This window comes from Gymnodraco acuticeps, unplaced genomic scaffold, assembly GCF_902827175.1.
Source record: "Gymnodraco acuticeps unplaced genomic scaffold, fGymAcu1.1, whole genome shotgun sequence".
NCBI classification, from domain to species: domain Eukaryota; kingdom Metazoa; phylum Chordata; class Actinopteri; order Perciformes; family Bathydraconidae; genus Gymnodraco; species Gymnodraco acuticeps.
The window spans coordinates 225,534-249,946 of record NW_022991339.1 but is presented as its reverse complement, the minus strand read 5'-3'; the positions used below and the strand labels follow the sequence as shown (position 1 = coordinate 249,946).

The 24,413-nt window shown below is 42.2% G+C and overlaps 2 protein-coding genes across 5 annotated transcripts in view; one reads left to right on the top strand and one right to left on the bottom strand.

The window, feature by feature from the left end:
• Nucleotides 1-1,822: 1,822 nt before the first annotated feature.
• LOC117562651 (vicilin-like seed storage protein At2g18540) overlaps nt 1,823-24,413 on the bottom strand; it is a 36,675-nt gene continuing 14,084 nt past the window's right edge. The window contains exons 10-13 of the mRNA XM_034240477.1: nt 3,473-3,586; nt 3,049-3,216; nt 2,584-2,691; nt 1,823-1,888 (exon numbers count right to left, since the gene is read on the bottom strand). Of these exons, the coding sequence (XP_034096368.1) occupies nt 1,823-1,888; nt 2,584-2,691; nt 3,049-3,216; nt 3,473-3,586 (456 nt within the window). The remainder of the gene's footprint in view (nt 1,889-2,583; nt 2,692-3,048; nt 3,217-3,472; nt 3,587-24,413) is intronic.
• Nucleotides 7,038-18,944, top strand: LOC117562655 (low affinity immunoglobulin gamma Fc region receptor II-like). 4 transcript variants are annotated; one of them, XM_034240485.1, is made up of 10 exons: nt 7,038-7,820; nt 7,940-9,640; nt 15,019-15,167; nt 15,511-15,656; nt 16,081-16,139; nt 16,231-16,290; nt 16,588-16,839; nt 17,417-17,665; nt 18,075-18,314; nt 18,428-18,944. In XM_034240485.1, exons 4-10 carry the CDS (start codon nt 15,607-15,609, stop codon nt 18,574-18,576), a joined length of 1,059 nt encoding a protein of 352 aa, XP_034096376.1. In that variant the 5' UTR covers nt 7,038-7,820; nt 7,940-9,640; nt 15,019-15,167; nt 15,511-15,606; the 3' UTR covers nt 18,577-18,944. The 4 variants fall into 4 exon arrangements, with proteins under 4 accessions (XP_034096376.1, XP_034096377.1, XP_034096374.1 ...); XM_034240486.1 differs by lacking the exon at nt 16,231-16,290; XM_034240483.1 differs by lacking the exons at nt 15,019-15,167; nt 15,511-15,656 and having other exon boundaries at nt 7,039-7,143; nt 7,646-7,820; nt 9,495-9,640.

Here is a 24,413-nt window from a genome sequence, read left to right as displayed (position 1 = left end):
ATGTAATCTGATTACTTATTTTTGTAACGTAATTATGATCAAATATAGTTACCTTATTGTCTGTATCGTGATTAAGTAATTTCGTTACTCCCCAAGCACATTCAAATCCCTTTATTTATGTTTAGCGATTAGCCACATAGCATAACAAGCTAAACACAAACCGAACCACAGGAGGCCTTAAATCCGTCCGCGGCGACAAAACAACACTTTAACGGAAAACAGCTCGGATAAAATCACATGTAAGGATAAACTAACCCTTTATGTGTGTTTTAAAAAGTTCTCTTAAACACGTTCAATTCGCTATAAACTCCGTAAATCTGCATCAACGTCTGATAGCTTCTGAGTGCTGTATCCTGGCAACGGACCGCCGCGCAATGCATCATGGGGAGTGTAGCTTTTTATTTAAACCGCCTTTCAGTGGAGACTACAAACAAGACAAACTGCCGGCTGGGTGGTGAATAAGTGAATAAATTAAAAGTATGAAAAATAGATTAAAACAACGGGAATTAAAGAAATAATAATACATAATAATAATAATAATATATAGAAACATACAGATGAGACATATGTATGACATAATTGAAATGTTTTTTGTTTTAGAAAATAAATGTTACCATAAAAAATAACTTAGCCTGTGTTTTTGTTAAATAACTTAACCCTCTGTAATTCGTATTATTATGGACTCAATATATTTCTACATTACTTTTAATACATTTTAAAATTCTTAGTAATGAATGAGTAACACATTGTTCAGAAATGTGCCAACATACTGTTCTAATCCATACATTTATTTAAACATGAATTTATTAATGACAATGTGTTGTATTTCTGGTAGTGAAGGATCAGCAACATCTTAAAGGAGTTTAATCATTTGATAATAATTATGAATCTAGCATGACAGACGACAGACTTGTCCTTAACTTAAAAAAGTGGTTCTAGTAAACAAAAAATGTTGTCAATGATTTTGAAAAAAACATCATTTAATGTACACATACAACTCTACCACATACATTGAATGTTATTGCTCACAGGACATACATATATATAAAAAACATATTTGGAAGTTGATGCATCCAAAGCAAAAAATCATCAAAACTGTAAATCATCATCAATGATTTTCAAAATAAAACACATTTAAAAAAAAGTTGAATCTGTTCATTACAGAAAATTCAGTAGTCGGTAGATTATGACATTATAAAATACAGAGAAAAACAAATATGTTAAGATCAAATATACATTATAAATCTAGCAAACATAAAACAATTAAAATTACTGAGAAACCAAACACTTTTATTTTGCTAACTTGCATTAGCTCAACTTTTGTCTTTATTAAAGCTCAATGTTTGAGATGTTTTCTAAAATATATAAAACATAGGCTGTTCCACCACCATTAAACAAAAGACGTTTTAAGTTGTTGAATAGACCAGAATAATAACGTAGAAATGTGTGATTCTCTTCACTAACCATCAATCTGAGTCATTGCTGATGTTTAACGTTTATATTGTTTATAATGTGGTAACTTGTCTCATGTTTTTTTTCCTGCTCTCCCACCTCTTGCTTTAGGTCCTTCTGTTATTTCTCCTTCTCCTCCTGGAGCTTCTTCAGTCACTGGGTTGTAAAGAGAGATGAGGACATTTCAACTTTTGTTTAATGATACTTTTACTGTGACACAGTTTCACTCCAGTTTCAGTTATTCTTGTCTCAGATTTCATTTACTGGTTATTTTAATCAGTGTGTGTGTGTGTGTGTGTGTGTGTGTGTGTGTGTGTGTGTGTGTGTGTGTGTGTGTGTGTGTGTGTGTGTACCTCTTCCCTTAGGTCCTTCACTTCTTTCTCAGCTTCCTCTCTTCCTCTCTTCCTCTCTTCTCCTCCTGGAGCTTCTTCTCAAACTGAGAGAAAGAGAGATAAAGACATTTGAACTTTATTTAGGGAACAGAACATCCTGGTCCTGATGAAAACTAGTTCCTGATCTGCATCATATTTTCTCTCACAGGAGGAACAGTAAATACCTTGACGCAGTATAACCCTCAGAAACAAATCAATGCCATATGGAAAAGATGAACCTCCTGTTTATTTACTACAGCTCCTATCACAGAAATAATCAAAGTGCGTCACAAAAACAAAGTTAAAAATAAAACCACATAAACATGAATACAATAAAACTAAGAGCCAGAAGTTAAGGTTAACATAAAAACAAAACAACAAAGAGTCCAAAGGAACAAACAAAAGAACACAACACATCATACACATGTCAAGGAGACACAAAGGCCAATCAAAAGCTTCTGCAGAGACAGCAGACCGGATGTCTGTAGGTAGAGAGTTCCACAGTGTTGATCCACTACCTCAAACCCACGCCTTTAGTTTCTAAAGGAGACCGTGGGACAAGGCTCTGGTCTGAAGACCTGAGGGACCTACTGGTGATGAAGGGATGGAGAAGGTCCATGCAGAACCTTCGAATGAATCCTCACAAGATTAAATCATTTGTGTATCTACTATATGTCCTGTGTGTGTGTGTGTGTGTGTGTGTGTGTGTGTGTGTGTGTGTGTGTGTGTGTGTGTGTGTGTGTGTGTGTGTGTGTGTTACCTCTGTCTTCACTCTGATGTTCTCTGTTCTCTGGATCTCCAGTAGACTCTGTGTCTCCTTCAGCTTCTCCTCAATCTGCCAGAGGTCAGCTAGTTTTCTCTCAGTTTCCTGACGAACACACAGATGTTGATTTCAACAGATTTCTTTGATTAAAATCAAACACAAAATTCCATTTAAATGTATTTGCAATTTTGCCTTGTTGGACTTTTTAGAAGTACAAATTCTAATTCTAATCAACAGCTCATTTAAGTTATACTGTTATATACTTTATACTTTGAAGTCAGAAGAGAATAATGATCAATGGCTTCAATTCAATTTTACAATCTCATAATACTTTGACTCTTTGAGAGATGACGCTACGTGTTGTTACACGTTTTAATACGTTTATGATATAAAGCAGTTATTGTGAGATTTAAACTTTAACAAACAGATAGGGGAAAGTAAAATCATCAATGAAATATGAACCTCTTTTATCTCCTTCAGCTCCTCCTTCAGCTCCTCCTCCCTCCTCCTCTTCTCCTCTCCTCCTCTCTGCAGATCAGCCTGTAGTCTCTCCACCTCCTTCTTCATCTCCTCCTCCCTCCTCCTCGTCTCCTCTCCTCCTCTCTGCAGATCAGCCTGTAGTCTCTCCACCTGAGAGGAGACACAGACAGAAGGAGAGAGACCTCCAGATAAACTCTTTATAGCTGGACTTCCAGATGAGCAGAGTCAGAGGTGTGTCTTTGTCAGTAAGTCAGAAGAGTGAAGAAAGAGTGAAACCAGGTTTAAATGCATGTTGTTACTTTATCTGAGAAAGGAGGTGAAAGGATTTGATCTAAGACATGAGTAGCTTCACTGGATATCATACGCTGTCTCTGAATGACTTTGATTGGAGATATAAAACACAAACCTTTCTGGACTCATTCTGCAGCTTCTCCTTCAGGATGGAAACTTCTGTCTCAGCTTCCTCCCTCCTCTTCTGATCCTCCTGAGACTCATTTCTGGAAGATCTCTTCTGTTTAAACTAAAAGACGAGACAGAGGAGATGAAATATCACGTTTGACCAAATGACTCTCAATCAGTGTTGGGATAACACGTTACTGTAACGCCGTTATTTTTGGCAGCAACTAGTATCTAACGCATTACTTTTTTAATTCAGTAACTCAGGTACCGTTACTACATGGTGCGTTATTCCGTTAGTTTTTTTTATATAGTCAACAGCCAGGCGAACAGAGATGAGAACTGTACTTAATACTTGAGTAAATGTACTTAGATACTTCCTGTGTCACATGCGGAGACGCGCTGTGGGCGTGTTTGTGTTTACTAACAAGACTATCATGGCGGCGGCGGAGCTCAAGTCTAGTTTCTCCACCTGGAGATATTCTCACTATTTCACTTTTGTCGAGCACAAAGAAAAGAACGTTTTAGTTAAATGTAAGTTGTGTCTTGGCGGGTCAAAGATCCTATCTACTGCCCAAACCAGTAATTCAAATCTCTTAAAACATCTGCAAAAACAACATGCTGGGACGAAGCTAGTAGCTAAGACCACAGAGACTCAGCCGACACCACTCCACCTCCACCTAAGCAACAGCGGCTGGATTTTAACCAAGGGACTGCTAGCCAGGGAAAAGTGGATAAAGCCATTGCACGGTATGTTGTAGAACACATGCAGGCTATTGCTACAGTGGAGTCACCCGCTTTCAGGGAGCTAGTTAGCATGATAGCATGTCCGGGCGGCACACGGCATATGGGACGGAACACTTTTTCCAACTACCTGGAGAAAGAATATACAAAAATGGAAAGCCAGCTAATATCGATGCAATCCAGATTGCATATAATGCATGTCAAATTGATCAACAGATTGTATTATTCTCCAATGCAATAACAGTACTAAAGTGAAGGCTATCCTTATAGCCTTCATTTCAGTATTGCATTGGAGAATAATAAATGGGAGCCCTTTTTGTAAGTAAAAAAACGTTACTTTTCACAGTAACGCAGTACTGTTTTTTAAAGTAACTGAGTTACTTTTGAAATGAAGTAACTAGTAATGGTAACTAGTTACTGGTTTTCAGTAACTAGCACAACACTGCTCTCAATAAGTTCATGTTCACAGGTTTCCTCCAGCTCTTCTGCAGCCAGAGATTATAAAGGAAGCTTTATTTAGGTCAGGAAACCAGAAGAGAGTATTGATCGTATTGATCTGAACCCACTGACCTGTGAAGAGGAGGAAGAACTGGCTTCAACAGCTCGGCTTCTTTCCAGCTGGAGAGAAGGAGAGATTAAGACAGACGTGTTCATGGGTCTTTACATTGTATTATCTCAACAACTAAAGCTCTCATTTCACATCATCAGTTCCACTGGAAGCTCTGTGGAGAAGTGCTTCTATGATTAGGTCCATGTGTTTGTAAAGACTCCTGCATTGGACATCAAATGACCGAGGAGAAGACTGTAAACATGGAGGTGACCAAACCTGGATTTATGGTTATAAACTCGTAAAATATGCTTTGGAAATGTTTTAATGAAGTGCACATATCTGTGAAACTTCATGTATAGAAACAATGATGTTTTGAAACCATAATCACATTCAGCAACAGGATTTTTGATTGAACACTCAAGTGACCCAGGATGCTCAACACATCTACAAGTGTATGTGGCTCCTTTGAACTAGAATCAGACGATACATCTTCATATAAACAGCAAGGTTCATGCAGGAAGTCTAACCTCCGTGTTGAAGGACTCCATCAGGGTCTGCAGGCTGGTCTCCATCCTCTGAACCTCCTCCTGCAGCTGCTGGACTTCAGCTTCCTTCACTTCACACTGAGAGGAGAGAGAGAGACATGTTTTATCATAAACCTTTATTCATATGTATATCAGGGCTAAAGTGACTCATCTGCATCTGTTATGGAAACTAAACTCATGTCTAGTTTACACTGCAGGACTGAACCCTGATTTATGATTAAAGAGTTAGTCATGGTTTGACCTTTTCTATTGAACTTATTAATGCTTCCTTTAGGTCAAATTAAAAAGGAAACACTACAGAAGTTTCACTTTTATCTAGATGATACCAATCAATAACCCAAACTTCCAGCATACCTTAAGGACATGAACTCTTGGATGATCATCAACTGTTTGATGTTAGACATGAACAGTTATCATACTCTGCCCCAAACACCTCTAGAATCTAAATACATCGTTTACCGTTATCATGCACTAATCCATATAAACTGTATCTACAGAGAAGATCAACTGAAAACTATATTTTTAGTAACATATTCAAACAGTAACCTCTGTGATGTTGGTGTCTGATTCCTTGTGTCTGCTCTCCAGCTCCTTATTCAGTGTCTCCACTTCCTGTTCAGCTTCATCCTTCTTCTTCTTCTGTTCTTCTTCTCTTTCCGAAGTCTGGATTTTTTGGAGAAAAGTGACTCAACATACTGTTCAATCTTTAAAGTGTTGCACAGTTTTATGTGTTAAAGAATCCAGTCTGATTATCTCTTTACAACCTATTAGTGATGTACATTGATATTAAGATAATTGACTCGTTTCCTGTTGTGTTTACATTGTTATTTTTGGTTATCTAATAATAATAATAATAATTCATTACATTTATTTAGCGCTTTTCCAAATGCTCAAAGTGCTGACATTACATATGACATATATCAGACACGTAACATCAATACTGTGGACAATTCCCACAGGAGTGATTTAGGGTGAAGTGCCTTGCCCAAGGACACAGCGGCATGTTGATTGCAGTGGGGGTCAGGGCGGATTGAACCGGTTCCCCTGATCTGAGGATCCACAGCCGTGATGCACTAACATAATTTCCACTCACCTGATCAAATCTGGAAATGCTGTTTAGGCTCCTCTGAATTCTCCACAGCTGGTAGAGGAGACACATGTAGAGACACGTGAGCACTACATCACAGCATGTGATCATTATAGATGCTCATACAGTTAGGTGGATCTGTTATGCTCAATGTTACTGAATGGAAGAACATGTATTGAAGTAAACATAGTGCACTACAATTCATCTTGTAAGCCTAAACCTAAGCGTGGTATGCTGTGTCACTGCTCCTGATGACTTGTTTTGGGGTTTCCTCAAATGCTTTTCTGTTTAACAATAAATGCAGAATATCAAAGATGGAGACGTGAACCTCTCTGTTCTTGTTCCACAGATCTCCCTTCAGGCTCTGCAGCTCTTTCTTGTTCCTCTGTTTCTCTGCATGGAGATCCTGCAGCTCAGACTCTTTAGATTCAACCTGAAAGAACAGCAGGAAGATTAACATCATTTATTCACAGTCTAAAAGTAGGACTGTCTGGAGTTGGTCTCCACTTGGACCTGCACTGCAGGTTTGACCTTGTCTGCACTAAGGAGGACATTGAAAGAGACTTCAAACAGGAATCAATGTGTTTCATTATTGAAGTGGAGATGAACCTCTTTCTTCTTGTTCTGCAGCTGCTCTTCCAGAGTCTGGACTTCCTTCTCAGCATCCTTCCTCCTCTGCTCCTCAAGCAGCTGCTGCTCAGATTGATTTTTCTATGAGAGGAACAGTCACGTTTCTTTAGTGATCATTTCTTAAGGTGCCACACAATGACACCTGTTTTCATGCATTTCTGGCAGATCCTGTATCTTGATGTGAAAGTCTTCTGTGCTTCTTGCTAAGACTTCACTTTTCATGTTGTTGTTTCTCTACTTACCTTTTTCCTCTTCTTTCCGACGTTTCCCTTCAAAGCCTCCATCTGCACAGCGTCAGGTTTCATCAGCTGTCCTCTTTCTCCTTCATTGAGAAACTGATCTTTAGTTTTAGATCGGTTTATCTTTGTCTCTGTGTGAAATGAAACGTGTGTTGAGATGTGTTGAAAGAGAATTAGAAACAGCCAGCATTAACAGAATGCAAACAGCCAATGGAGGCGTTTCAGGCAGGGGGGGGGGTTTGTGGGAGATATTGTAGTCTTTGCAGACCATTAACATGCACACAAACCTACAGAACATACAGCACTCAGCATAATAGGGCCCCTTTAAACAAACTGAATCAAATCACCCGACTGTTAGTGACTTACTGAATATGTGTTCTCTCCACAGAAAGAAGAAAGACACAGCCAGCAGTAACAGAATGCAAACAGCCAAACTGACGGCCAGACCGATAATGACGGAAGAAGACCTGGACTGGAGCTTAAAGAAATCATCTGAAATGATAAAACACAGAGCATCACGGCATTTATGTAAAACTTGGTCTCAGATATTGGAGACTAAAGCAGTAAGTGTATCATAAGATTAATGTTTTACCTGGAACATGGAAGTGTGTCTGTGTGGTGCGGGTGGTGTTGTGGTGCTGGACTCTGCAGGTGAAGCTGCTGCTGGGTCTCTTCTCCACAGTCACTCTGCTGCTGACAGTATAGAGTTCATCAGGACCTCTGACTGTCTCTGGAGGTCCAGCAGAGAGGAGCTTTCCCTCAGCGTCCAGCCACAACACCTCAGGCTCCGGATACCAGCCTGCAGACTCACACTGCAGCACCACTCCTCCGCTCTGACCGTCCAGCCCTGATAACGTTACGAGTGGTGGGCGAGCAGCAGCTGAAGCTGGTCAAAAGGAGAGGAAGTATTTGATATCTGATAGCAGGTGAGTAGATGCCACAGAAAAATATGTTATTGTTATAATCCTAGTGCAATTTACAGCCTCATTTCTATCCAAATCCTCACGTAAGTGTCCAATGGGCTCATCACTGTGAGTTGGAGCAAGTAACCCCTCTACTAAAACATGCCTGTTTACTATCCTGGCTTCAAAATGGTGGAACAAGCTCCCTATTCATTTAAAGGGGACCTATCATGCAAAATGCACTTTTGTACGTCTTGTATACATGAATATGTGTCCCCGGTGTGTCAGGGAACTCACCAAGTGTCAGAAAACACAACCGTCTCTCTTTTCCTCCATACCCAAATCTCTAAAAACGGGGCTGCAACCAGATTTGAAAATAGTGTGACGTCAGTGACAAGGACCTCCGCCTATATGGCCAACTCTCCACCAATCAGGGGAATGAGAGGTTGCCGTGGCATGGTAACAGCATGGTAACATGACGCTCGTAACTCGGCCCCTCCTTTGCAGGGGGGCGTGGTCAGCTGCAGCGCATGCAAAGACAGGGTGGAGGAGAGAAAAATAGAGCAAAATGAGGCAAGGCTAAAATGCATGATCTGTTTGGTATTTTGAAAAAAAACCGTATAAATATACCTTATATAGGTATGGCCCTACTATATATTATGCAAATATAGCATGATAGGTCTCCTTTAAGGAGAGCAGAAAGTCTACACTTTATCAGACGCACACTGAAAACCCGCCTGTTCCACTGCAACTTAAACAACAAAATCTCACACTAACACAAAACATTTTTTATAGTACTGTAAATTGTTTACTTGGATGGATTCTATTGAACTGATATATATGCTTCCTTTAGGTAAAACATAAGGAAAGACTACATTCTTCATACTTTTGGTGTATTCAACAATATGTATCCTCAAATTCAGTTATTTCTCAATTATTATATAAATAACTGAGTATTAAACTAAATAACTGAGTATTATGTCACTTTTGGCTTTCCATACAACTGGAATCCGATACGTTTGTCTACCAACTCTAGAAAATGTAGTGTAAATATTTTCATATCGTCAGAGTCTCTGAAACACAGAGACACAACTATAATCCTTGCCTGGAGGTGAAAGTAGAGAAACATGCACCGTAAACACATATGTACATTACACACTTACCAAAAACTAGTTTAACAAAAGCTTGCCGGTCCTGTTCTGGAATGAAACATCTGTATTTCCCCTGATCGGAGAGTTGTACGTTGGAGAGTTTCAGGGAAATGTTTCCGTTCTTCAGCTCATCGATGAACATTGATGTTCTTCCCTTGAAGATTGTGTGTTTCATCCCCTTTAGTTCATGACTAGAACGCAACACATGGACGAATCTGGGGTTCAGGTCGGGTCTCGTCCACTCCAACGTCAAATCGGTAGCATTTACCGCCGGCTCCAGATAACACGGCAAAATGATGTCACCGCCAAGGTTTGCTACTACTGGCTGAGGTGAGCCAATCAGCTGAGACTGACCTGGAAATAATAACATGTATACATTATCTTTTTGGAATAAACAGAGCAATATTTTAACAAGGGATAGTAGACAGTGGATGCAAACGACAACAATATAAGATCTAGTCACCCCATATATTGACTTATGGCAACATACATTGACTTCTGCACCTCTTAGCTGGTCTACCTTATAGCACATTCAGCATTGCAACAAGAGCTTAAAAAGCAACCAGAAAAAGGAATATACACCAATAATGTATAAAGATAACCTTTTGTCAGTTGTACATGAAGTCAAAATGGCCTGTCTTTCCAGTACAACATTACCCCAATCTTCATCCATTCCGCCCATTCCATGGGCATTTTCCTTATACCCCACCCCAGGTTTAAAGCTTTATTTTAGAGTTTTTAGGACCCATTGTCAGAGTTGAGCGAAGCAGGCAGGACCCAAATGCAGATTTAACAGAAAATACCTTTATTTAAGTAGCAGAACCCTCTCCCCCGTGAACACAGTCAACAACAAACAAGGATCTCACAAAGACTAACAGAAAAAGCAGAACCTAAATGCACACACGACTAATTAAACAAACAAGACACAGGTGAGGAGGGAGGAGAAAACACAGGGGCGGACAGCCCGGGGGCAAAGCAGAAGCCGAGAAGGGGGACTCGGGCGGACGGCCCGGGGGCATGGTGGAGAACGAGGAGGTGGCCCGGGGGCAAGGCAAAAGGGCAGGGAAGTCCGCGGCGGGGGAAACCCAGGGGGCCGAAGACAGGGGTGAAGGCCTCGACGGGGACCCCCTTGAAAAGGAGATGGTGCATCTCAAGGGGTTTATCCCAATCAATACATTTCTATATATATACATTTGGGGGCCAGGCTCGAGGGCGAAGGCAGCAGCTGGGGAACTCAGGGGGCCAGGGCTCGAGGGCGAAGGCCGCGGCTGGGGAACTCAGGGGGCCGGGCTCAAGGGCGAAGGCAGCGGCTGGGGAACTCAGGGGGCCGGGCTCGAGGGCGAAGGCCGCGGCTGGGGAACTCAGGGGGCCGGGCTCGAGGGCGAAGGCCGCGGCTGGGGAACTCAGGGGGCTGGGCACGAGGACGGGCAAGAATGCGGCGACGGGACAGCTCCGGAGAACGGGCAGGAAGGCAGTGCCGGGACAGCTCCGGACGACGGGCAGGGAGACGGCGTAGGCCGCGATGGGGCCCCTCCGGGGTCAGCTGGACCGCCGGAGCAGGATCACAGGGAGCTGGAGATGGCGGGACCACCGGTGGGACAGGAACCGGAGCCGTCGGGACAGGTGCAGACGGGACCCAGGACAGAACATGGGCTGGTGTTAGTGGGACCCAGGACAGAATACGAGCTGCAGTCAGTGGGACCCCTGGCAGGTCAGGATCTGGCGGCAGCGGGACCTCTGACTGAACAGGATTCAGAGCTGGCTGGACCTCCGATGGAACAGGTGTCGGTGGGACCCCTAACAGGTCAGGAGACGGAGTTGGCAGGACTCCCGTCGAGACCCCCAACGGAACAGAACATGGGACTGGCAGGACCCCCGGCAGAACAGTAGTCGGCGGGACCCCCAACGGGACAGGACATGGAGTTGCTAGGACCCTCAGCGGAGCCCCCAACGAAACAGGACATGGAGTCGGCAGGACCCCCGACGAAACAGGCGTCGGCCGGACCCCCAACGGAACAGGACATGGGGATGGCAGGACCCCGGCAGAACAGTCGTCGGCCAGATCCGCAACGGAACAGGACACAGAGTTGGCAGGACCCCCAGCGGAAACCCCAACGAAAACAGGACAAGGACTTGGCAGGACCCCCGGCGAGACAGGTGACAGCGGGACCCCCAACGGAACAGGACACAGAGTTGGCAGGAGCCCCAGCGGAACCCCCAACGGACCAGGACATGGGGTTGGCAGAACCCCCGGCAGAACAGTAGTCGGCGGGACCCCCAACGGGACATGACATAGAGTTGGCAGGACCCCCGGTGAGACAGGTGTCAGCCGGAGCCCCAACGGAACAGGACATGGGGTTGGCAGGACCCCCGGCAGAACAGTAGTCAGTGGAACCCTCAACGGACCAGGACATGGGGTTGGCAGGACCCCCGGCAGAACAGTAGTCGGAGGGACCCCCAACGGGACAGGACATAGAGTTGGCAGGACCCCCGGCGAGACAAGTGTCGGCGGGACCCCCAACAGGACAGGACATGGTGTCGGCAGGACCCCCGGCGGAACCATGGCAGGAGTGGGCCGGAAAGCCGGAACTGGAGCCGGTACGCAGCAGCTCCATAGCTGCTGGAGCCGGTACTGGAGTCGGAACTAGAGGCATAATTGAAGCCGGAACCATGGCTGCTGGGGCTGGTACTGGAGCAGGAACCATGGCTGCTGGGGCTCATACTGGAGCCGGAACCATGGCTGCTGGGGCCGGTACTGGAGTCGGAACTGGAGTCGGAACTGGAGCCGGAAATGAAGCCGGAACCATGGCTGCAGGGGCCGGTACTGGAACCGGAAACACAGCTGCTTGGGCCGGTACTGGAGCAGGGACCATGGCTGCTGGGGCTGGTACTGGAGCCGGAACCATGACTGCAGGGGCCGGTACTGGAGCCGGAACCATGGCTCCAGGGGGCGGTACTGGAGCCGGAACCATGGCTGCTGGGGCCGGGAACTGGAATCCTGGCCTTGCGTTTCTTTCCATGCTGGCTTGAAACCTTGCGGAGGCTCAGAGGTCCTCCAAAGGCCAGCGAAAGGGTCCTTGAAAGGAGCCTTGTTGGGAACTGTTGTAGGCAGGCGGCTGGCATGCCTGGGGCTAGCAGGCCGGGAAAAAGGTTTGACCTCAAAGCTACCGAAAAAGTACTCCACCCATTCGGGTAGTAAGTCCCTTAACCAAGGCCCCGAGGTTACTTCTTGGTGTGCCGTAGAGATGATAGACTGCCTTTCCTCTCTACTGGAGCCGTATCAACAGTCATTTTTAAAGCAAATTAAATTGTACTTAACCTCATACAGTCTGCTGGGTCCATTCTTGGTGAGATCCTTCTGTCAGGGTTGAGCGAAGCAGGCAGGACCCAAATGCAGATTTAACAGAAAATACCTTTATTTCAAGGCTACAAGTAAAATCCAGAGCAGAACTCTCTCACCCGTGAACACAGTCAACAACAAACAAGGATCTCACAAAGACTAACAGAAAAAGCAGAACCTAAATGCACACAGGACTAATGAAACAAACAAGACACAGATGAGGAGGGAGGAGAAAACACAGGGGCACAAGGTGAACACAATCGGGTAATCAGGCAGGAGGGAACACACAGACAGGAAGCAACAGGCAAGACGGGGGGTGAACACTTTTGAAAATAAAACAGGAAACCAAAGACAGATCTAGACAAAACAAAACACAACACAGACAGATCGTGACACCCATAAGGGATGTTCAACTGTTTGTACAAGGAAGTTGATTTCCCTCGCCCCCAAAAAATACTGACAGAACTGTTGTCGTAGCAGCTTTTGGGCCATTACAGAAGTTTGGCTCTGCTTGCCACTTTTCCAAGGGAAGAGACAAACTTATAAGCTAACCCTAGCCTCGTGGCTAAGTTTGGATTTCTACAACTTAGTGGTTAGCAGGAAACAAAATAACAGCATGTTTGTCTGAAACACTTTTCTGAAACTGAACCAAGCTTTCAGATAATAGTATCTAATCTCAAAAGGGTTTACAGTGCTATACGTTTGGAAATAAAACATTTACGATATTGTATTGTGTGTTAGTTACCTCTACAGTGGTGTGTTAGGAGAAGATGGAAAACCAGAACACTGAGAGTTCTCAGATGAGGGTTAAGGGGCTTTCCGTCTATGTGGAGAAGCATCATGGAGAACTGGAAGCGAACCAAAAACAGAAATAATAAGACCAGAGTTAGAACTGAACTTCAAATGTGTTTTACTAATTCTTCTGCTATGAAAAAATATAGCAAAACATAATTGACTTACAACTGAAACATTAACAAAGCTTTTATTATCTGCTATAATCAGAAATGGTGGTTATCAGAGAACTCCAATTCAGACTCACTTTTTTCCAAACATTTATAATCAGTTTTAGCTAAAATGTTAGACGAAGTCCGCTTACCTGTTGAATGTTGCGAGTCTCTTCACCTGCCTGCGAGGACAAAGTCTGTAAATCATTAACAGGTTCTGGCAGTTTAGATATAGTAATGACTCATTAAATTCTTCCACTGAACTTCTAAGTAGTTATTTAATGTTTTGTATTATATTTGTTCATTGTGCAAATGTTTCTGCAAAAGCAAGAGACATTTCTTACTAAAGTTTCACAAAAAAAAAAGTTTAGTGTAATTTTATCCACTGAGTTGTTATCTGAGTTTCACTTTGAGTGTCTCGTTTTATGAATATCTGAACTTTGGATTCAGTATCTTGGTTACAGGTTATAAATTAATACATGCTAATAAAATCAGTTGCGATGGACTTTTTATATTGTTTTATTGTGGCAATGGTTGAAAGGCAATTATCTATTAAGGCAGAGGACATGTCTGATCTTTTACTGCAGGGGGCGGGACTTCTCAGTTTGAATAATATCTTTCAGACTTTCTTCTGGTGTGTGTGTGTGTGTGTGTGTGTGTGTGTGTGTGTGTGTGTGTGTGTGTGTGTGTGTGTGTGTGTGTGTGTGTGTGTGTGTGTGTGTGTGTGTGTGTGTGTGTGTGTGTGTGTGTGTGTGTGTGTGTGTGTGTGTGTGTGAGGTAAAGACAGATAAAAGATAAAGATGGCAGGATTTTGAAGGACTAGTAGCCTTGCACGATGGTGTTCATGGAGCTGTTTCGTCTCCAGTGTTTGTACAGCTCATTCGTAGAATTGAACACAGATTAAACCCGACCATCTCCATCAGATAATAAACTCTGACCTGAGGCTGTGCAGCTACTCTAGTGTGTTTAAAAAGTGCCGGCCCTCACATTTTTGTTACCCCTGGCAAGATTTTAGCTGACTTCCCCCCTTAATTGGGGTGGACCTCATCTCCTCTAGGGGGGACCGGGGGCATGACCCCGGGAGTGAAATGCTTCAATCTGGTGCACATTGAGGGCAACTTTAAGAGACTAAATCTTTGGGGTCTCAAAAAACATATACAAAGTGTGCAGGTCCTACCACCTGTCTCTGGGGGGCACCACAGTGGGCTCTGTATGCAATTTACTCTAGGGCTAGTTATGTTGTTGTTATCTAATATTTATTATTAATAGTATTAGTAAAAACAATTGTAAAGAAATACTAAAAGTTAATTATTTTGATATTTCATTGTTTTCTGCCCCCCCCTATTTGGATGGATGAGCATTCGCCTACATTTCCTATGATAAGATACGATATACATGTGCCGGCCCTGTGTTTATATCTTCAGCAGTGCGCATGGCCCTTCTGCCTGTAACGCAGAAAACTACCAGCAGGAGGTTCAGTTTGTGGGTTTGGTTTAAGGATGGTACCCACTCGGATTCATGTTTGTGATCGCTGCTGTACTTTTTGTCTGGAAATGGAGACAAACCAAGACAGGTGAGCAAAAGACATAATGGATTGTTTTATATATATAATGCATTAAGTGTATGATAATACTGCAAGCACATAATTAAGATTGAACATTCAGATAAGGTTATTCAATAGTTTGTCATGTAAAGGAAACATAAATAGTTCTCCTTGTTGAGCTTTATTTGCCATCTTTCAAACAATCCCAAGGTCGGTGTTTTACAGGATCTGGTGTTGATACAAAAAATGGTGGTTTCTTTTTAAATATACACTCAATTGTATAGCTCATGTTTGACTTAAACGTCTCATATGCTTCAAAGACTTCCTCAAGTGCAACTTATTGTATTTGATATCTTGATTTTATTTCCCCCAGGGACAAAGAGAAACCATATGGATGAAGTTGATAAAGCAGGAAAGAACGTCTCTGAAGATGAAGAAGAAGAAATAGGACATCTTATGACAGATAAAAATGTGCCAATGCACAGTTTGCAGGGAAAAGTGGAAAAGAAGAGCAAACAGGTAAAGACACATGACACACTTCAGCAGTGCGCATGGCCCTTCTGCCTGTAACGCAGAAAACCACCAGCAGGAGGTTCAGTTTGTGTGTCTGGTTTAAGGATGGTACCCACTTGAATGAATCGTCTTGTTTTGAGTTTGTTTCCTCGTGATTTAATGGAGTTGATCACATTATTAGGGCTAGTTTTTGGGTAGGCCTGTTTCAACATGACCATACTTCTTTATGCACAAAGTGAGCACATATTGTCCACTGTCTATAACGCTCAACTATGTTTCTTTTTTCATGATGTACTCAGCCACGTGTTAACTGTTAACGGTTTCAGCTAAAGCTCTGAGCTGAAACCACAGAGAGTCTGACCCCAGCCTCAGAAGCACTCTGCACAGGAAGAGGAAGTTCTCACTCACATTATATTTCTGTGTCTCTCAGTGAGACGCTCAGACAGCAGGAAGACATCATGGAGGTCACAGCGCTCTGCAGCCGACTGTGTGAGTCTCAGCTTTCTTTCAACTTGCATTTATTCTTTTATATCAAACACATATGAGGCTGATTTACAGTTTTCTTTACTTTTATATCCAGTGACGTGTGTCATCATTCTGTTGGGTGCTCATATTCAGAAGAGCTCTACGAGAAACAATGGTGGGTAACAACTACTAAAGATACACTTTTAAAATACCATACATAATTATTTCCTTATTTTAAGTCTTTAATTCCCACAAGGCTGATAATAAACATTTCAATGCATCTGTTTTTAGAGAAATGTTAATGCAGTTTACATTATTTATATTCTTTTACCTGAATCGTAGGTTGACATAAAACCAAACGTTCCAGATTGTGAAAACCTCCAGCTCACTTTGACAATTTTCAATTCTTCCGATTTTTATCATAGTTCTTTTTATTGATCAGATGTTTTGTTGTCTCTGTTTCTGTCCTCAGACGCAGCTTTGCAAATGATCGCAGAGAGACTGCAGCTCTTTGAATACACACCCTTCTCTTTTCTCTGCGAGGGTCTTGGCTCTGCTCTGAGAGGGTTTAGGAACAACAATGAGTTAATTCAGGGTTGTTATATTATTGCTTCATCAACACTGAACTGCACCATTAAATCAGCCTATGCACCGGACAGCGGGGTTTACTGGTGTGAGGATGAGAAAGGAGAGAAGAGCAACTCTGTCGACATCAAGGTCACCGGTATGTTTATCATAATTACGATTTTTTTTTTAAACTGCAATGCTCTTTTCCTTGAATTGAGATATACTGCAGATATTTTATAACATTTTATATAACCCCTCTTTTTAATATTACATCTATATATTCATTTCTTTTTTTTAAATTAATATTTATTGTACACATTTTATAATAGTTTTGCAAAATGTGTTCATATATATATTTACAGCAAGGTAAACTCCTATTTGAAAACCCACCTGGCAGGTCTAGGTTTGTTCTTAGTATGCAATGAAACCTTTTAGATTAGTTTAGTATAAGTAACACAGAATCTATGCTTAACATGTAATGCTGTCTCAGGGGACATTTGGTTAGAATGAACCTCTATGCAGACGATACACCACGTTACATTACTGATTTTTTTCTGATATATTCATCATTTTGTTCTATTTTATCTAATATTTTCATTCATTCTGTGCATGTTACTCTTCCACTTTACATTCACAGTATTTCATGATGCCCTCTGTCTAAGTTATCTCATGTTTTCTTTAATGTGAATTACTATTATGATTACATTTGTACATTTTGTCCCGATGTTGTTCAGCTGGCTCTGTGATCCTGGAGAGTCCTGTGCTTCCTGTGATGGAGGGAGAATCTGTGACTCTGAGCTGCAGAAACAAGACGACCACTTCCTCCATCCTCTCAGCTGACTTCTATAAAGATGGCCGCCTCATCAGGAGCAGCTCTACAGAGAACATGAACATCCGCAGGGTTTCTAAATCTGATGAAGGACTCTACAAGTGCAGCATCTCTGAAGTTGGAGAATCACCAGAGAGCTGGCTGGCTGTCAGAGGTGAGATATATAAATAACATGTATGAGATTATCTAATTAAACGTCAAAGTCGGTAAGAGAGGGCTCAAAGAAGAGATAACTCAAATCTAGAGCCCAGAAACTGAGAAATCATGTGAGTCACATTAATGACAGACGTTTCTTTGTTTGTATGTTTCTGAGTTACGATTCTCTAGTGAAGTGCAGAGATCTACTTCCTGCCAGGCGTGTGTTATTCAGAGGGATTTTAGTGCCCCGCTTGAAGCCGTTTGAATCAGCAGTTCTGTAGAAAACTGTAAAAACCTGGTCTTCCCTTCTTGGACTTCAACCCACCCTTTAAACCCAAGAAGCTGCGGCACGACCACATCCTGGACAGGCTCTGAACTGGTGTTTTTAAATGTTATGAAAATGCTTTAAAACATTTGTTTCTCAGCTGGCTCTGTGATCCTGGAGAGTCCTCTCCTCCCTGTGAGAGACGGAGAATCTGTGACTCTGAGCTGCAGAAACCAGATCTCCTTCCTCTCAGCTGATTTCTACAAAGATGGCCGCCTCATCAGGAGCAGCTCTACAGGAAACATCACCATCCAAAGAGTTTCTAAATCTGATGAAGGACTCTACAAGTGCAGCATCTCTGAAGGTGGAGAATCACCAGAGAGCTGGCTGGCTGTCAGAGGTGAGATATTGCATTAAAGCTAACATTTGGGGGATTTATCTGGAGTTTCTAGGTTATATATATATATATATATATATATATATATTCATATTCACGTTGTGTTGTGTTTGCAGCTGTTCACAGAGAGACGTGTCCCTGCTCAGATCACTCCCTTCACGTCCTCCTCGTCTCAAGGACTGTGTTCACCGTAGTGATGGTGGCTCTGCTGCTGCTGCTGGTGGGACTGCTGCATTCTGGGAGACTCAGGGTCACACAGAAATAACTCATGTAAAAAGGTTAGAGTTTGGTCATCAACACAATGAACACCACGAGCCGAGGACATGATCACTTCTTCAGCGTTGTATCTCTTCTTCTGCTCAGGTTGAGTGTGAGGTAACTTCTCTGTGTCTCATGATGGTACGAGCAGCAGCTGTTAGACTTTCTCACACTCGAGACAAAGTTAAAAACCACAGAGGTACTGACTGACGCATGCATTTATTTTAGAAGGCGAGCTGAGGGTAGGTTGTTCTGAGTTTTATTTTAGCCTCCAGATACTTTCAGCTTCTCAGACACAACCCACAGAACATGTTTGGTAACACTTTATATTAAGGTACACAAATTAACCATTAACTGTTAATTAACATGCATATTAGCAGTTGTTTAGAGTTTTGAGAGGTCCTGATAATTTATTCCGGTAAATTATTCTGACCTCCTAATTGACCTTTCCGAAGATTATTGAGTCTATGTAAGTTTGCTGCGTGGCTCAGATCCACCAACGTCAGCAAGATCTCACCTCTTCCTAACCCCCCCGAAGAACCAGGTTCAATTAACTGCTGTTTCAATTCAGACAACTCTCTTTTAATCTGTTTAAGCGATCCCGAAGGATTTTGATATCAGTAAATGGAGTGTGCTCCTACCTAAGTGTCTGTGGCAGGGTGCAATCTTACCTTTGACGCAGGAGAGGAGGGCACAGGTGTCTTTTAAAGGATCCCAATCCAACAGGTGGGAGTCAGTTTATTGTCTTTTAAAGGATCCCAATCCAACAGGTGGGATTCAGTTTATTTGAAGAAAAATAGGTCCAAACTAATACAGGGTTTTTACCTTCTCTCTCACAACATTATAATCATACTAACAAAAAAAAACCGTGCTGTGATCATGTTCAAATGAAACTTTAATTCACAGTCTTACATTTATTACCAAAATGTTTTAATTTCAACTGCCCATTTCAGTTGTGACATTTTAAAATTCTCCCGATAGAATTTAGAGGTATTTCCTCGTAAAAAGACCGGTGACAATAAAAAGCGCATTCAACTTTTCATTCACCCATTTATTCACTTCAGTTTCATACACTTTTTCCGACACAGACGGCGGATTAACACTCAAAAACCCATTCCTGTCCGCAAAATTCGGGGGACCAGATTTTCCCCACAGGTCGCGGTATTTATAAAGGTTCACACACTTTCTCTCATCAAATCATTCCACTCAGCCAACAACCAATACATTCGAGAGATATTTACCCCGTCTAGAAAGACCTTACCGAGAGCTATTAACCCAGCTCTGAAGCACACAGCCTACCCGGAGAGAGTCTACCAGGGGTCACCCCCCCTCTCTCGCGCTCTCTCAAAAAACCAGTCTCTTTATGCTAAAAAAACTGGATCCTAAACCCAAAAAAACAAAACTCCTCCTCTCATGTTAGGGTGAAAAGGACATGAACTCTCTTTGGCCTCTTAATGTTTCTCCCCTTAGTGTGAAGCCCCTCCCTGTGGACTGCTGCCAGAGGAGAGGAAGAAAACTCAACCTAAACAACCCACTTTGTTTTGTTTATACTGTAACTATAGAAAACCTAAAATATGAAGCATTTTCATTGTGGGTTATACAAGAATATAATTGATTATATTTGATTATAACTAACTTTCGTTTTTAAGTATTAAACATACTATGAAAACTCACAACACCCTCTTTTCAAAACGCAAAGTTCTCAAATAGCAACAGAAAAAATTGTAAGCATAGATTCATATTCAAAAACCGTCAAGAAGCATTCTCATTATGGGTTTATACAAGAATATGATTGATCATGTATGATTTATAATTAACTTTCGTTTTTTAAGTATTCACTTCATACCATGATCTCAATTAACTTTCGTTTTAAGTATTCACTTCATATGAAGATCTCAACACCCTCTTTTCAAACGCAAAGTTTTCAAATATCAACAGATAAAATCGTAAAAACACATACATATTACATCCGTAAAACTCCACGCATCAATATCATGAAAAGTTCTTCAGTATGTGTAATCAGGATGACCCTTTGATGAACCTGGTGTGAAAAAACACCGAAAACATAGTACCGTACAGGAATGTCCTTGGGCGAGGGGCCCATCTGTTGTAGACTCCTAAATCCATGTTGCTATCTGATGTATATCCTTGACCCTGACCATGGAGGGGTTGCAGTTTTTCGCTGGACGACATCTCCAAACGAAAAACCAGATAACTCGGTCGACAGTTGTTATGGATTTTTTAGACCTCGTCAATAATCGCTCATGACTTTGTGACAAGGTCAATGAGTCCCCACACAATGATAGCACAAACGAGGAACCAGAGGCATATGAAACAGCTTAGCTGGCCCTCGCTCATGACATCCTGTGTGTGCAGTGTGAGATTAGGTGTATGTGGTGCCAGTGTGGTGCTGGTGGTACTTGTTGTCGTCTTTCGTTGGTGACTAGGACACATCACTTGTTGTCGTCTGTTTCTACCGTCTCTCCTGGCCTGTGACTACGACCTTGCAGTGGCTGGCGTGGACCCACGTGGCTCTCTCGGTGACCTTGACCGCTGTCTGGGTGATGAGGAGCACCTGGTAGGGACCTTGCCAACGGTTGGATTTCCAGCTCTTTCTCCGGAAGTCCTTGACCAGCACGAAGTCACCGGGTTGGAGATGGTGAAGTGGACCAGTGGCCGGGGGTAGGTAGGGTTGCTGCTACCTGGCGTCTGATATCTGACCATGCAGTTATCAGGTAGTTGTCATCCTTTCCTGGGAAATCCACTGCGATCTGAGTGGCTCAGCGGGTAGAGATGCAGCCTGTCCCACAGAGCTGGAAGAATCATCCTCCTTCTCTGGCGGGGTCATAGGTGACTCAGCCTCTGATCCATTAATAATTGTTTCAATTGAAACAATTTCCCCCAGGAATCCTTCCAAGGGGTCTGGTACTCCATGTTCCTCTGGAATTTCTATTGACAGCAAGGACATCTTTTTGGCTTGGGCACCCGGGGAGACCTCCGAATCAGATCGCTCTTTTCTCTTACGAGTCTCCTCCTTTTCACCGCTTGCCCCTTCCGGTCCTTCTGCACAGGTTTCCTGGGTCCAGGAGTCTACTTAGCTTCACTTGAGGCACTGTGACTGAAGTTTCCCCGCTAGGCAGGTTCAAATCCTCTTGGTAGATTGCTGAGGTATTAATCTCAACAATATAGCTAAACTCAAGTTTAAATCATTTCTCTGATCCATAAAAAGTTGTTTCAGTTCAAATAAAAACTTCCCCAAGGGTTTTCTCAAGAGAGTCGTGTATTCCATATTTCTCTGTAATTTCTATACACAGCAAGGTGATTGTTTCTCCTCTTACTCAGTTGGCCTCTAATGGCAGAAAGCACTGGGCCATAATTTACTCTTATCAGTTTAACGACCTGACAGCCCTACACCTTCATGCTGTGTGAGAACCAGCAAAAAAGAAGGAGAGATGTGCTCAAAAAATCTAATTTAAATGAATACTCTTTTTAGGGTGTAAGCGTATATCAATTAAAAATAACTGAAAAGAAAACTAATAGTGTAAAGTTAAAAAACAATGAGAAAAATAATATAAAGGTTATTTTCCATTTCCTCTTTGATACTGAGGTATTCTCCATCCAAGCTCTAATGATCCATATGCTTAATAGACAGAGTTTCGTCTTGCCATCTTTCTGCATAATTCACTATAGATTCTAACAGTTCTACTGCTAAATCCTTTGCATTGGAGCTATTGCTTGTTACTCAGATTTAAATTCCCTCTTTTGCTCTATAAAATATCCCTTGGTACAGAATTCACCAAGACAAATTCTAACTTATTGCGGGAAGATCCCACAAAAAGCCATCCTCTCCTGTGGAAGAAAGCACATTAACTGCCACGTGTGTGTGCAAAACATGTCATGTGATGTGAGACTGATAGCATCAATAGTGGATGGGTAGGCCGCAGTCATATTCCTATCTTGATTCTAAACTCTGTTGGCTCGGGTGAACCGGTCCTCTCTTCTGGAGTGAAACTACTTTCCCAGAGATTGACTTCACTGTATCCAAACCTTCTGATTTAGTTTTAAGCTAACCCTTCTCTGGACTTTGCCCCTTTCTGGTCACCCATACACGATTTCTGAATTTAAACGGAAAAGGTGTGATAGTTAGATATGACCTGACCTTTGCCCTAGGTAGCTTTTCCATACTTATAGAAATATATTCAGCCTTGTCAAATTGATTGGAATGTCCCAATTTGTTTTACAGTTTTTTATACTCCACTCTTTGGCTCTAACGCCTGATACTTATATGGTAAAGACCAGATAGGTGTGATTTCTTTATCCTGCAAGGGTGACAAAAACTTTCTCATTTTTAAAGTGAGTGACATTATCCATTCCTATTTCCTCAGTTTTTAGGAAAAATACTTATATGTTCCGCCATTTTAGCAGACACTGTGTTCCAGTTGCTCTGGTCAGAGGATAAACATGTTTATGACTCCCTCCATTTATCAAAGGTCACAAGGAAATACTTATTCCCACTGGGAGTGCGGGTCAGAAAAGGACCTGCTTATGCCAGCACTAAAAATGGTTAGTGGTTCTTCCTCTATTATTTTAAGATGCTCAGGATGAACTTTCTTAAACCCATCCACCTCTACACATTGAAGACATGTTGACCATGTGTGTTGTAGGTGCAATCGCAGTTTTGGTAAGAGGATTTTATTGTGGAGACAATATTTTCTCATCTGAAATAGGCCCACATGGCCTAAACTGCTGTGTAATTCACGCACAACCTAAGGAGCTTCTTCAGGTGGTACGTGACTGCTTCCACCCTTTTTCCATATTCTAGGGAATATGGCAGTCCGGTGGTTAACTCGTCCCGTGCTTTAAGCAAGGTCAAACTTCTCTATTACCCTGATAGTTAAATTATATCTTATCTATATGGCTACGGACATGATTCCATTCTACATGCCTGCCTTTAACTCTGCAATAAGACCCTCAATAGATGGGCATGTGTCAGCGTTTCACCTTTCACATTTTTGAACTGCCTTTGTTTCCAATTATTAAGCTCTTCTTTACCCGCTTTTTAATAATAATCACTATCAGTAATAATACGGATGTGTGCTATTTTTCCTTTTTTAGCAAAAGGAAGTCCCTCAACAAATGGCCTTTTCCTCAGCAGGCTGTACCTGGTATTGCACCCTTTTGCTTGCAAAGTACTTCACCTGAATTAGTTTTCTTTATAAAGGCCCAAGTGGCTGCTTGGTCACCTTTTCGCAAACTCCCATCTGTAAACAGTGTTATCTGTGGAGTAGCGGTTTTCTGTAAGGGTTTCAATGTTTCCCTTTGTGGCTTACTTCCTGAGGTCCTCTGCACCCCACATCTGGATCAGACATTATCATCTTCCATTTTCTCCATCTACTCATCATTGTTTCTGCTCCCTGAACAGTTTGTTTAGTAGCTTCAGATATTGAAAAATAAAGAGTGTATATGCACATTTAGGTACCTTGAGACATTTCCCTCAGAGCTGGATACATTTTTAATGCAAGTGCAAGATGCTTCTCTTCAGGTGATAATTTTCCCTCTGTTCCTGATCAAGTCATGGACATGAATAACACAGATTTTCTATCACCCTGGTTCCTTATCTCCACACTGTTAGTTTCTGAGAATGGGTCTCAACATACTATTTTGGTTTTTGATATTTGATATTATTGTTCTGGTGTTAAGATAATTTTTTGAATCTCCCTCTTTTCTTAACAACTGGAGCTATGTCTATTTTAGATTCGACTTGGTTAAGAGTTGGTGAGAGGAACACTATTTCCCTTGTGCTGGGGTGGGGGATGCTTTGGGAGAGTTCCTTAAAATCTCCAG